This window comes from Berghia stephanieae, chromosome 5 (genome assembly GCF_034508935.2).
Source record: "Berghia stephanieae isolate SIO BIC M18660-M18661 chromosome 5, UCSD_Bste_1.3, whole genome shotgun sequence".
Taxonomy (NCBI): domain Eukaryota; kingdom Metazoa; phylum Mollusca; class Gastropoda; order Nudibranchia; family Aeolidiidae; genus Berghia; species Berghia stephanieae.
This window is the reverse complement of record NC_088364.1, coordinates 21497611-21513037: the sequence shown is the minus strand read 5'-3', so window position 1 is coordinate 21513037 and position 15427 is coordinate 21497611. Positions and strand designations below refer to the sequence as shown.

General features: G+C 32.8%; 2 protein-coding genes across 2 annotated transcripts in view; both read left to right on the top strand.

Annotated features, from left to right (window-relative positions):
- Positions 1-15427, top strand: part of LOC144972596 (uncharacterized) — a 277443-nt gene that overhangs the window by 171987 nt on the left and 90029 nt on the right. The window lies entirely within an intron of this gene.
- LOC144974098 (uncharacterized) lies at positions 720-13817 on the top strand. The gene is made up of 4 exons (XM_078916992.1): positions 720-971; positions 2364-2464; positions 12194-12276; positions 12964-13817. The coding sequence occupies exons 1-4, from the start codon at positions 912-914 to the stop codon at positions 13146-13148; spliced, it is 429 nt and encodes a 142-aa protein (XP_078773118.1). The 5' UTR covers positions 720-911; the 3' UTR covers positions 13149-13817.

Below are 15427 nucleotides of genomic sequence, written 5' to 3'. Positions count from 1 at the left end.
TTATTATTATTATTATTATTATTATTATTATTATTATTTATTATTATTATTATTATTATTGTTATTATTATTATTATTATTATTATTATTATTATTATTATTATTATTATTATTATTATTATTATTATTATTATTATATATCGTCATCATCATCATCATCATCATCATCATCATCATCATCATCATCATCATCATCATCATCATCATCATCATTGTCATTATTATTATTATTGTTATTATCTATATATTATATCATCATCATCATCATCATCATCATCATCATCATCATCATCATCATCATCATCATCATCTATCATCATCATTCATCATCATCATTATTATTTATTATTATTATTATTATTATTATTATTATTATTATTATTATTATTATTATTATAATAATAATAATAATAATAATAATAATAATAATAATAATAATAATAATAATAATAATAATAATAATAATAATAATAATAATATATAATATTAGTAGTAGTAGGCCTACTATTACTATTACTACTACTACTACTACTACTACTACTACTACTACTACTACTACTACTACTACTACTACTACTACTACTACTACTACTACTACTACTACTATTTTAAAAAATTAGAGATTTACTATAGTAAAGAGTTGCTGGTGTTTAACTATCACGTAGACACGTTTTAGCTCAAGAAACCCTTTCTCTGATATTTCTAGTTTTGTTTTGTTTGTTTTTACTTTCGATATTCTGACGACTTGCCTAAATTTATCTAATTTACTTCTTATCATTAGTTCTACTCATGAGATGGTGTCAGTGGTTTGTCGAAATTCAAATCGTGAATGCTGCTGAATATTTACCCGTTTATTCTTATACTCTCACTTATTTTTCTAATCGGAAACCAAACAAACGTTCGGGTTCGAGATGGGGAAAACACCATTTGTTCACCGGGAAATGTTCGAGCGTGTGAACTTCTTATTCCAGGTAAAATTCCGGCTGTGTATGCTTTAAAGTAAAATATTTTAAACTAGTTAGCAGACCCCCTAACTGACATCTCCGATTTAAAACTGAGATTGAGAGAGGGGACACGACTCTCTACTTTACCTGTGTTGAGTGTTGATTCATTTGAGTTTCTTACTTTGATTCTTTTGGTTCATTTTAATTAGCTCTAGGATTTCCTACTTTTCTTTTGGGCCATACCGTGTTTTTGGACTGCTCTCATCAGTTTAACTGTTACCTAGACGTCTAGTCTTGTTTTAGTAAAAAATTTATGCAGGTATTGTGTTTATTTTTTTAAAATTTATATTGTTGCATGTAGTTTGTAGCATCAGTTTAAACAACTTGAGCTTAGAACACAATATCCACGAAACTAAACCTTTTAGTAAACGTGCCCAAAATACTTCACAAGCAGGGGTCCCTGACCAACAGCCAACAGCATCACGTAACATGTAGAATGAGGCATGACGCCTGTTAGACGATATAACAATTTCTTCCGACAGAGAAAACGCTGTTAACAGCCAGGTACTCATTTTACACCTGAGTTCAGTGAGAGAATGTGAGTAAAGACAAAGAGCCTTTTCCAATGACTCAACAATGCACCGAGCGAGGCTCAAACCCAGAACCTTCCGATCCGAAAGTGAGTGTCATACCACAAGACCACATAGGCTCTCCATTATCACTCTTTCGTTAGTATTTTCATTATCCCAGGCTTCAGGCAGTCCCACCGCTCTCTACTATTTCACTACTATTCCTTTACATATTTTTACTAATCGAAGTGACAGTTTGGACGTCGAGTCTGAATAGTCTCTCGTGGCTATTCAGACTCCAATAACTCCAATATGAAGGGGGGAGGGGCAATGTGGACAAGGGGTAGACGGTGGAACTGTATAGATAAAATGAAGTTGACGTCACTCGGGTCTTTGTTATTGTTTTTTTTTTCTATCCTCATTTTTTGAGTAATTCTCACTAAACTATAAACCAGACTTTAAACGTTTAAGGTTACACATGGTTTTGTGTGTTGCCACCTGTCCAACATGTACCCCTTGTGTTGAATGGTGCATTGTGGCGAAGCTTCCGGGATGTTTTGCGACGGTGCACAAATGTGGTAATGAGTTTGCATCCTGGATAGATCGTCATAACATAGTAGTGCTTCTCAAATGCATGGTGTCTCACAAATAGTTTGATATCTAGTGTTCTCAGGTATTGCACAAAATAATAAATATGTAATGTGACACCTTGCAAGGTTTTCGCACAGAAAATATTCGTACTGATAGCACATATTTTTGTATGTTGATATTCAAAGGTTAAATGCAAAGGTTTCAAAAATACAGTACTCAAAAACTATGGTAATTTCTGCATCTTGTGTTTCAATTTCAGGCAGCTCGACTGGTTTTAGAACAAGATCCAGCCAACATCCAACTTTGTCAGCATTACATCCAGACAATGAGGCTTGTGGCTGAAAAGAACGTCATTCGCTTGTAAGTAAAGAATGCCTATTCCCATCTATTCAATTCATGAAATACTTAATAGGAAGATAAAGTTTCAAACATTAAATTTTTTTTTTTTTCACTGATTTATATTATTAATAGTAGCTGTATAATGTGTGATGAAAAGTGCATAAAATGGATGGGTTGACAAACAAAAAAAAGGGCCTACCTAGCTGTTTCAAGTAAAAATAGTATGAAAATTCAAAACAATAATATTTTAACACATAACAGTTTTATTAAAATCTAAAAATGAATAAATAAGATATGAATTTTTTTTGTACTAGCAGAAAATCATTATCATTACGACATACAAATGCTATGCAAAATTTGAGGTAATCGCATTCCTTTCTTTCTCCTCAAAATTGACTAACACTGTAGATACAAAAATTGCACCTATGTACAGCTATGATTCGTTTTCTGGATTTTATTTTCTTTAAATTATTGGCAATCAATGCTTATTTCATCCATTTCACAAACTATCCATCAAATTATTTTATAGACTGATTACCGACTTGAAAATATTTTTTAGGCCAGGGCAATGGAATGGGTGCTCGCAACTATGGTCAGTACTGATGGATTTACCTTAGCCCTTGATCGTCAGTACTGACGAATACATTCTTCTAACGCCTATTTGTCAGTGCTAAATTTTTCCATTTAGGGCCATTCCACGTCAAGTGGACCAAGTGTGGGAACCACACCCCTTTTGATTTTCCTCAAACTTGGCTCAATTGAAGATAATTATGAGACATGAACAAAACCAAATTTTCAGTTCAGAATATGGATATTTGAATTTTTTATAATTTTTTAAAATTTTGTCTCAAAACGTGTCAAAATCAAATTTGCTTGTGGGTCCATTTTTGAGAGGCTATAACTTTTTTATTAATCAAGTTAACTCTCTCAAATTTGGTAATCCTGTACAACTTTTAGCATAGATTACAATTATTTAAAGGAAAATGAAACTGTTTATCAACTTTTGGAGTTATCTACCCTTTAATATGGCTGCCCATGCTGTTCGGCAAAAAAATGAATTTTTTCAATATTTTTTTTCATGACTTTAATCTTTCATTTTTGGTCATTGATGATTTGTATCTCAAAAGATAACATATGGACCAACATAATATAGCAAAAATATGGGTCTGGTACTATAATTTTTCGAACAATAACGCATAGCGTAATGCGACATGCACCAAAATAGCAAATTTTTGTCAACTTCAAGGCTCAAAACGGTCAAAGATTTCGGCTGGGATTTTTTTCAAAATTGGATATATTGTGCAGATACACTATTTCTATAAGCACACGGAAGCTTTCCTTGTATTTTGAGGTGCTTCATGGTAAAATTCACCTGCAAAGAACCTAAGTATCTCAACTTTTAAGTTACAAAGGGGCATAACTCAATAAATTATTTAAACCCCCAAAATCAACTTATTTTACCCTACACAGATAACAAACGAAGCTTAAAATGTTTGGCTTCTAACAAACTCTTAAAAGCTAATAAATTCAATGCTTTCAGTTTATTTATTTTTGAAAAAAGGGCGAAATAATGCATTAACAGTTCAATAATTGTAGACTACACACTCATTCAGATATATCAGAGTGGCATGAATGGAAAAAAATTATCCAGCTCCTTTAGATTTATCACTTTGTGTGTTGGAATGTTCTCCCATTAAAAATAGCTTGTAAAAAAGTGAGAAAGTTAAAGAAGGAGGAAGGACTTTTTGACGAACCCGATTCTAAAAGAGGTAAAAGAATAGTAGATGAGATTAAAGGTAAGGTAATTGAATTTTTATAACAACAATGAATATTTGCGGCTGTGTCCTGGAAAGAAAGACTGTGTTTCAGTCATAATTGATGGGGAAAAAACTAAAGTGCAAAAGCGTGTGATACTTGTTAATTTAAATGAACTGTATGCGCAACCTTTTAAAAAGTACCCTCAATAACTGAATGTAATATTGGTTTATCAAAATTCTGTGAACTCAGGCCCAAATGGTATATTACTGTAGGACCAAAAGGAATGCATTTAGCTTTTGTTAGTGAAATGCATCAAAATACAAAACTAATCATATTAGCTGTTCCTCAGGATAAATTTAACTAATCTGAATAATTACGTAAAATAGTGTGTAATATTGAAAATCCAGAATGTATAGTTGTGAAAAATGTCCTGGAACAGACAATCTGAAAGCATTTCTTAATAATCTCTTTTCTCAAAATGATCTTGATCTCGGTGATATTCTTACACTCAAACAGTGGTGCATACTGGCAGAGCTACTTTATTAATACTGGAAGATACTGTTGAAAATATTACTGAAAAAATCTGCAAAACAACCTTAGACCACATTGATTGTTTTATTGCACTGTGCACAGTCTCAAGCTGCATGAAAGACACCCTGAATGATAATACCGTAGCCATAGTTCTATTAGATTTTGCTGAAAGTTATTCTTTTATCATTCAAGATACTGTCCTGAGGCGTCATTGAGACAATACACAATTGACACCTCATCCTTTTGTTGTATTACTGGGAGAATGGAAAATTAAATCATATTAGTATTTTTATCGCTAGTGACTATTTATACATGACATTGCACCAGTACACACATTTATGAGACAGATGGTGGGACATTTGAAGTCATCTCTCCCTAGCATAAAAATTTTCAAAATAATGTCATCATCATGAAGATATTGGATTGCATGCGGAATGTCACTTTTTTGCAACAATCCATGGGAAAATCGCCTTGTGATGGAATTAGGAGAACTGTGAAACAGTTAGCACTTTGAACAAGTCTACAAGCTCTAATGACAACCAGATCTTATGCCCAAAACAACTTTGTGAATGGTGCTCTAGCGACATACATGGCATAAGATTTGCATATGAGACTTCTAAAGACGTGGAAGCTGATTTTATAACCCCACTCCATGTTTTGAATCAGCACAGAGAATCCTTAGAACACAGAGTCATCAGTGTTGTTTTAGACCAATATCTATTTAAAAACTATATTTTAGTCGAATTTCTGTGGATCATGGCACTAGCAATTCATTTCTTGATATGAGTATGAGTGAGGATGTCAACCAAATTTCTTTTCGAGTAGGCATGTATGCTACAACGATTTATGATCAGGAATGAAAGTGGAATATAGTAACTGTAGTTGACCTCTCTGAGGAAAATTCTGATGTTCTAATCAAATTAATGCATCTTGACAGTCACAACATCTATATTGGCCACAAAATGAAAGAAATGCTATCAGATTGTCTGTTGCACATTTTTCACAACGATGAAGCATACATTCTCGATTTTCAATATTACACACTGTTTTATTTAGTTCTTCAGATTAGTGAATTTATCCCTAGGTACAGCTATATATGATTAATTTTGAATTTTGATGCATTTCCCAAACACAAACTGAATGCTTTCCTTATGGTCCCATAGTAATGCACCATCAGGTCTAAATTCACAGAATTTTGATAAACCAAAATCATATTGAGGGTAGGTACTTTTTAAAAACTTCAGCATGCAGTTCATTCAAATTAACAAGTATCACACGCTTTTGCACTTTAGTTTTATCCCCATCAATTATGACTGAAACACAGTCTTTCTTTCCAGGACACAGCCGCAAATATTCATTGTTGTTATAAAAATTCAATTACCTTACCTTTAATCTCATCTACTATTCTTTTACCTCTTTTAGAATCGGGTTCGTCAAAAAGTCCTTTCTCCTTCAACTTTCTCACTTTTTTACAAGCTATTTTTAATGGGAGAACATTCCAACACACAAAGTGATAAATCTAAAGGAGCTGGATAATTTTTTTCCATTCATGCCACTCTGATATATCTGAATGAGTGTGTAGTCTACAATTATTGAACTGTTAATGCATTATTTCGCCCTTTTTTCAAAAATAAATAAACTGAAAGCATTGAATTTATTAGCTTTTAAGAGTTTGTTAGAAGCCAAACATTTTAAGCTTCGTTTGTTATCTGTGTAGGGTAAAATAAGTTGATTTTGGGGGTTTAAATAATTTATTGAGTTATGCCCCTTTGTAACTTAAAGTTGAGATACTTAGGTTCTTTGCAGGTGAATTTTACCATGAAGCACCTCAAAATACAAGGAAAGCTTCCGTGTGCTTATAGAAATAGTGTATCTGCACAATATATCCAATTTTGAAAAAAATCCCAGCCGACATCTTTGACCGTTTTGAGCCTTGAAGTTGACAAAAATTTGCTATTTTGGTGCATGTCGCATTACGCTATGCGTTATTGTTCGAAAAATTATAGTACCAGACCCATATTTTTGCTATATTATGTTGGTCCATATGTTATTTATTGAGATACAAATCATCAATGACCAAAAATGAAAGATTAAAGTCAAGAAAAAAAATATTGAAAAAATTCATTTTTTTGCCGAACAGCATGGGGAGCCATATGCAAGGGTAGATAACTCCAAAAGTTGATAGTTTCATTTTCCTTTAAATAACTGTAATCTACGCTAAAAGTTGTACAGGATTACCAAATTTGAGAGAGTTAACTTGATTAATAAAAAAGTTATAGCCTCTCAAAAATGGACCCACAAGCAAATTTGATTTTGACACGTTTTGAGACAAAATTTCAAAAAATTGTAAAAAATTCAAATATCCATATTCTGAACTGAAAATTTGGTTTTGTTCATGTCTCATAATTATCTTCAATTGAGCCAAGTTTGAGGAAAATCAAAAGGGGTGTGGTTCCCAATTTCCGAAAATTTGATCCACTTGACATGGAATGGCCCTTTAGTTAATCTAATATGCTTTGATAGTCATATTACTTCAATATCTCTTGATTATCGATTTAACTTTTTTACAAGCCACCAACTGAATATATTCAAGCAAACCAATAAAAATCAGGCTGATGATATGAGTTATTAGAGTATGCTAGCTGTAATGACACGAGATGGCAAGAGTTCAAAGGTTTGACCGTATGTTACGATTTTTATTCTATGTTCGGTATAATGGTGTTTGCGTTTATTAACAATAATAATTATTATAGAAATGAATAGATAAATCTTACAAAATAAGAATGAAATGCAGAAAACTTATTAATAATTTTTTTCTTTTAAGATTGAAGAATGTTTGTGAATGTAAGCCACTGCCCTCACTCAAACCATTCAAATGGTGTCCTGTTATTAATAATACAAACATTGCCTTCATTCTACTGGTTATTGTGGATTAGGCGATTGCTATGGGTGTCAACTAGTGTGAATCAATGTGGGTTCAACTCCTGCCAGAGTTTTTGTTTGTTTTTGTGTTGTTTTATGGACGTTTTTGATACATATTTATAAATTGGCTTTCTGTCCATTTTCTGTGTGTTGAAAATGTAAATTTATATTTTTGTAGTAGTCTTAAATAAAAATTGTGCATTTTATCTGTCAGTGTGCATGGCTTTTTGAGGTAACAAGTAAACTTAAATGTAAATGTTGCTGCTTGAAACTTGATTGGATATATAACATTAATAATCTGTCCCCACAGTTTTTCGCGGCCGCAAATCTCACCCTTGACCGCAAATTTTTATTTGGCCACAAAAAGCCGCAATTTTCGTCGTTTTTAGGCTAAATTGACGATTTTTTGTTTCAAAAAAAAAACAAAAGCTATGAAAAATTTAGAAAAACGGTGACTTTCAATGCTAGCATCCAAAATTGGCACTAAATAACGGACAAACATGTCTAGGCCTAGCCTCCCACCTCTATGGCCTCACCTAGGCTATTGGAGATCCCAAGCTTTGTTTTTCGCCTTTTTTTTTCTTTTTACTGAAGAGCTCTCGCAACCTTCATCCCATAATCCCAAATTCCTATTTTTATTTTATTACATTCAAAAATTTTACTTTTAAAAATTGAATTCTTATCCTAGGAAATTTATCACATTTATCATTTATGTAAACAAAATGTGTTCTAAATATTTTTCATGAAATGCAATTTCATTTTTAGCCACAAGTTGCACTTAGTTTTCATGATATGATTATGATTTTTCATGATTTTTTCCATGTTTTTCATTCAAAAACCCATTAGGCCTATATTGAAATATAAAGCAATAATAATAACGCTCAAAATTGGATAGTAAGTTGAGAATACAAATTTAATGTGCCCCCATTGGAAAATGGATTTTGTTTCTCTTTCCTTGTGAATAGTTAGTTTTTTCCTCTCCTTAATTAGTTTTTCAAATTTTGAATTTTTTATGCGATTGTTCACTTTGATTTCCCAAATTTTAAGAAGCTAAATAGTTAATAAAATATTTTGATTACTTCCTTCTTTTTTTTACTTATTTACTTACTATGGCTATTATTATTATTATTATTATTATTATTATTATTATTATTATTATTATTATTATTATTATTATTATTATTATTATTATTATTATTATTATTGTTATTATTATTATTAATATTATTATTATTATATTATTTCAAACCATTCAAAATGTAAATAAATTCATGTTGACATGTTGTGACATCAATATTCTACAAAATGCCCTATTTGTATCAATTTTTTACCGTACATGTTGTTTTAATTGTTTGATTTTTGTTAAACTAGCGGCAATTTTTTGGCAAATTTTGCTATTTTGATAGCAAATTTTACCATTTTTTATGGCAAATTTTGGCGTTTAAAATGGCAAAAAACCGCGGGGACAGAATAATAATATAATAATAATAATAATAATAATAATAATAATATAATAATAATAATAATAATAATAATATAATAAAATAATAATAATAATAATAATAATAAATAATAATAATAATAATAATAATAATTTTAATAATAATGGAGTGTTCAGTCCTTCACGTCTTCACTTTTTTAACGACTGATGAAACGTAAGCATCGTTATGAGTATGAGTAGGAAAAAAAAGCATATTATTCTCTTTCTCTCTCTCTCTCTCTCTCTCTCTCTCTCTCTCTCTCTCTCTCTCTCTCTCTCTCTCTCTCTCTCTCTCTCTCTCTCTATCTATGTATCTATCTATCCATCCATCCATCTATCTATCGATCTCTTCTAATTTCTTCCTCTTTTGTTATCTTAAAACCCTTTCTCTCTCTTTATATATCTCTCAATTTTATCCCCCCCCCCCCCCCTCTCCCTCTTTCTTGACTTCTGTCACATTTCTTTTCTCCTTGTCTCTCATTCTTTCTCTCATATTTTTCCCCATAAATCTTTTTTGCGCTGCTTATACTATTATGACTAATATAATATTTTGGACAAATTTAATACTAGTCAATTAAAACAAATAGTTACTGAGTGCTTACCCACTATTATAAGAATAAAAAAATATAAAAAGGCAAAACACACACACACACACACACACACACACACACACACACACACACACAAATCAAACAAATAAACAAACCAAAGCAGGAAAAATACCAACAACAAAAAAGCAAAGCAAATTTTTAAAAAATAATAATAAAAATAACAACCCCCCCCCCCCCCCCCCCCAAATAAAAAACAAAACAAAGAAAACCTGACAAATCTTCCTCAGTGCCCAGCCAACCCAAACTCTTGAAAAGTATTTGAATGGGATACTTGCCAATAGGAGTACACGAAAATAGTTCCTTATAAGAAATCAATCACCATTCTGTAATAAAAATCATATCCCAGAAGAAGAAAAAACAAAAACAAAACACACACACACACACATACAAACACACATACACACTCAACTGATTATTTGACTCACAAACAGAGGAGATGGGGTTTGTCAAACATTTAAGACGATACGGATATATCATGTTATTACGTGGATTCGAATCCAGCTCAGTAAAAACAAAAACAGAATATTGTCCAGCTTTAGTGTGAAGGACGAATAGTGCAAGCAACACTATTTGTCCTTACGTACAGCAACGACGATTGATGATATTCGACCTTTAGGACTAATAGGGCTACCCTTCGTTTTTTTTTCCTTGGGCAAGATTCTTAACCTCCAATTTGCTCACTTGGACAACATGGGAGATTCCTATTTAATGGATTACCTATATTCCTTCATGGAATGCCTAGGCGATGGGATCTACTAATGGTGCAAAGATGCAATATGCGATTCATAGAAGATTAATTGGTGATTCAAGCATTACTAAGCATTTACAAATCAAAATTTTTCCTGCCATTTAGCCCATTCTGTCCCCTTGACTATTTAATTCTAGTCAACTTTTTGGTGATTCCATAGTTATTGGCTTTGTTTAAACAACAGTCGTGGGCTTGACCCTTATTTTTCTCAACCCTAAGACTAACTATATATGAAACTTTGTTTACTACCAGCACCGATGTTATAACAATTCAATCAAAATTGACAGACTCTAGTTCTAAAGAAACAGACTATACTTTCTTTGTTTGGTCCAATGTTGAATGAAATGTAGAAGACATTGTGTGTCTGGAATTCTATGATCTCGCATAACAAATTTTGCCCTGACTATTTTTATCTCATAATAATTTAGATTTCTCTGAGACAATTTGTATATTAAGCTACTGTTTTTAATATGTGCATGATGATGGTAATTAAAAAGAACTATGCACACGCCAGTATCTTCAGTTTACAACGTTTTTAATTTTGAAAAGTTGGTACCAATAATCTCTAGGGTGAGCTGACTGGGTTAATAGGTCATAATCTCCCCATTGCACCCCCCCCCCCCCTTTTTTTTTTTTTTTAGCTCACATCATCTCAAAAGTATAATCTTTTCACTCCCCACGAGTCCCATTCTTCTTTCAATTGTCTTCATTTGCAATAATCGTATAACCTACCATTGCCCACACAGCCACACAAAGAGAGACTTTCATGTCGATGGCACTCAGTTACACCACGCTTAGATTACTCTAACAATGCCCCTGCCCTTGTGCCCCGATTGTTATTGTTAGTGCATTATGATGTGAAAATAGTCCATCAGACAATGGCAATGCATAATAAAGGTCACCGAGTTCGGAAAAGTGATACAAGGTTATTTTTTCTTATGCTAGTCTTGTCTCCACTCAGCATGCTCTTTGCAGTTTTTATTACTTATTGTAACCAAGGTTTGCGGTTATGAATCACATTGATTGCAAGGTGATTTTGGTAGTGTCGAATAGAAAAAAACATTTTTCAATGAATGCAAGGTTTTGTTTTATTCGAATTGCATTGTATTGAAATAAGTGCATCCAATTCATGAACCAACAAGTAGGGAATTTCCAGGGACATTATGTGTTTAATTTTGTGTAATAGTAATTCTTTGATAATTCTTTTTTTGATGTGTCTCTTAAACATAATTGTCAACTTGGCATTTTTAAATACATCTCTGTGAAAACTTGGTACACAAGTACTAATCTATATTTTTATTGTTTTCTTATGTAGGATTTCCATCAATTGAACTAACGACCTAAGATATAATGTGTCAAAGTTTGAGCCCCTTTATCTTGTCTAATACAATGAAAACTGAACCTTTGTCATGCATCTCATAATCATAATATCTTAATCTTGGATCCACAGAATGAGTTTTATCTACCTTACAGAAAAGCATAGTTGTAAAGGTGTGTTAGTATCAAGTTCAAATCATACTATATTCTGCAAACTGCAGTGTTTGCAGCACAATGAGTAACATTTTGTATTATGCAATTAGTATCAAGTTCAAATCATACTCTGCAAACTGCAGTGTTTGCAGCACAATGAGTAACATTTTGTATTATGCAATTTGATTATTTGCTTAAAAGTGATATTTTTTTTCTATTTTGTCCATCAGGCATCCTCATCTAAAAAGATCCTTCTGTAAGCAATGCAATCTGCTTCTCATACCAGGCCTGACGTCAAGGGTGCGCTATCGAAGTAAGTAATTTGTCTACGATTTCATAATAATGGTTCCCCTGAGTTTGAACCCTGCCACAAAGCCCTGGCAAGAACCCACAGGAAAGGCATTTGCTCACATTTTTCAGATTTTTATTTTCTTATTACAAAAATTCCACCTCTCAACTCCCTCCTGTCCTCAAAGTCTATTTGGGACAACGTGTGTTAGAGGAAACCTTGCTGGAGGGTTTATCATCAATCTGTGAAAAATAGTTTTATAATTTTTAGATTTGTCAGTAATTCTATGCTCGATGCTAAAAATTTAACATTGGCTGTATGGAACAATGTTGATCCCCAACCCATTTTTAAAAAATATAGATTATTATTATTATTATTATTATTATTATTATTATTATTATTATTATTATGACAAAGCCTATTGCAAACTAATCGAGTCGTAAGAGCCAGTTTATGAGATGGCCATTTTATAAGAGCAACCAATGAAATATAGAGACATGAATTGACAAAAAAATTACATGTTTTCTATTTTATGCTTTTTTAAAATTCTCGTTAATTTGATTTTAGTTTTTCTAAATGTAAGATAGGAAATACAGTAACTGAAATCATTGACGATTTTGCATAATATTAACCTGAACTCAAATATAATTTTGTTTTAAATCATGCATTTAGTGCGGGACTTATTTCGTTTTATACTCTTTCTCTGTCTAGGTCAAAGTGAGAAACACACAGTCATTGCATGCCTGCATTGTGGTACCATCAAACGCTTTATGTGGAGGAAAGGGTACAACCTCTGGTTGCACAACTCTGAGGCATGGCTGGAACAGAAGAAGAAACAAGAAAAGGAAAATAAGAATAACAATGCTGTCAATACAAAATCCAGTGATGATCCTTGATATAATCACTCACTCACTCTATCCCATGACCATTTGATCATCATGGGGACATGCGGGATGCAGACTTCACAACCTTACGCCATTCGTCACGGTCTCTAGCCTTTTCCAGTAGGTTATTGAGATTCAGGCCTGTCCACTCTTTGATGTTGTCTTGCCATGGGTTTTTTTTTCTGTTCTCTTCTCCTCTGTCCCTTTACAGGCCCTGCATGACAGTCTTGCACAGATTATCATGGCGACAGTGTGTCCGAACCATGACAATTTCCTTTTTTTGACCATTGACAATAGTGGTTCCTGTCCTCCTCGGTCCTCTACCTCTTCTAAAATATCTTTATTAGTCCTGTGCTCCAAATAAGGATAGCTTTTATTTTAACATAATAGTAATAATGATAAAAGATTACGCCAAGGTACACTGTTTTATGCTGCCAATCTTGTATGTTTGTTGTGACCACAACTTGGGGTACTGTACTTTGGGAAGTACATGTACTATTGTCTTGGATAAACATGTATTGCTATTGCATGTTATTGAAAACAAAGTGTGGTCTTTTTTTGAGAAAGTCTAATATCCACAGGATTTTACAAACACTTTTGTCAACAATTTAAGAATGAGGATGTTGGAGAATGTGGTGTTAAATGCACTTGAAAAGCCAATTAAAAGTGTGCTCATGTAAATTGCTAAGGTGTTGAAGTGTTATTATATAGTATTTGTTGAAGCAAGAATGCCATTTTGCCTCTGTTTGTGGCTTATATCATCGACTGCCAGAAGTGACTATGTCCAAAAGTCATGTTTTGAGGATTGTTTTGAAGGTTTTTTTTAGGATTTTTGATTCGTAGAGGAAACAGTAGAAAAACATGTTAATAGTAATTTAAGAAACACTTAGTCACTTAGTAAAAATAAATTTTCAGTATCTTTAAAATCTTTAAAGATAATCAAACATTATGGACATAATCATTCATGGCTCTATTTCAATAATCATAGTCATTCTATCAGACATAGTCAGTTATGAATTTATCATAATTCTCGAATAGTCACACACTCAGAACATGATCACTTCAGGCACACTGTTTAAGCAAAACAAAATATTTTTACTCTTTCAACAAACTATAAAACTATGAACAACTTTTAATATACGGGTGCAAGATTTCCGACTTTTTGAAATGGATTTTAATTTATTACCGGCATCTAGATCATCTCAATATAATATTTTGAGGCAAGAGGTCACATTTCAAAATAAGTTTCAAGCTTTTTGAATTTGTTAGAATTAGATTTCAGGCTTTTTTGGCCAGACCTAGTTGCACTTTTATATAAGTAAGCTGTACGTGGAAGGTTGTGATACTTCTCATATTGTTATTCAACAAGCCTAGTTGTCATCATCTTCAGAGTGATTCAGAGTAATTGACAGCTATTTCTTACTGACAATTGGATGAGGACTTTTTTTAAAAAGCATGAACATTTATATAGAACAATATCCACTAAACATGCTCAATGCGCTTTACAAGGGTTGGTTTTTGGTTTTAAGGGTTTTACGGCGCTTGCAACACATTACGGTCATATCAGCGCCAGTAAAAAGGAAGAAAATGGGATAGTAAAAAGTTCTAGAGTTACAATTAAAGCGCCCAAGAAAATGTAAGACAAAGGGGAATTGGTTCAAATAGGGAACAATTGTAGATTCCAAGAGCACACTATCAAATTACTTAGTTTGAGATCACCTAAAAGTCTCATCCGGACACAAGCACTGGTCCCAACTAAGAGGTATACACTCAAATGTTTTACAATTCATATACGATAACATGCAAAAAATACAGTAAATAACAGAGAGATGATTTACAAGGGAAAAAAAATCATCTCCCAAAACAATACATTTGACTGTTTCCCTCTCAGCCAGGGTAACCGGCCGGGTCCAGGACAAAACCAAGTAATCTAATTCCAAGACAAAGACAGAAAGCAAGTTGGAAAACAGATATAGGGGGATAGACACAGTAAGTACCTCCCTGCCCACTATGGGAGGTCAGGAACTTCACCCAGGCTTTACAAGGGGTCCCCAGCCAACAGCAACATTTGACATGTAGGACGAGATATGACGCTGTTAGGCGACCTTACAATTTTTACTGTCAAAGACAACGGTGTTAACTACTATGTACTCATTATACACCTGAGTATTGTGAGAGAATGTGAGTAAGGAGCCTTTTCCAAGGACTCGACTAAGAGCCACTCATATTGGGACTCGAACCCTGGAACTTTGTGACTTTTAATTTGTTCCCTATCAATAAACTTCATGGAT

What these genes read in the sequence shown, in the direction of transcription:
- LOC144974098 (XM_078916992.1), top strand. Translation starts at nt 912, where the DNA reads ATGGGGAAAACACCATTTGTTCACCGGGAAATGTTCGAGCGTGTGAAC. An exon ending in GTGTGAACTTCTTATTCCAG is followed by an intron (nt 972 to 2,363) that starts GTAAAATTCCGG and finishes TTTCAATTTCAG; the next exon opens with GCAGCTCGACTGGTTTTAGA. An exon ending in GTCAAGGGTGCGCTATCGAA is followed by an intron (nt 12,277 to 12,963) that starts GTAAGTAATTTG and finishes TTCTCTGTCTAG; the next exon opens with GTCAAAGTGAGAAACACACA.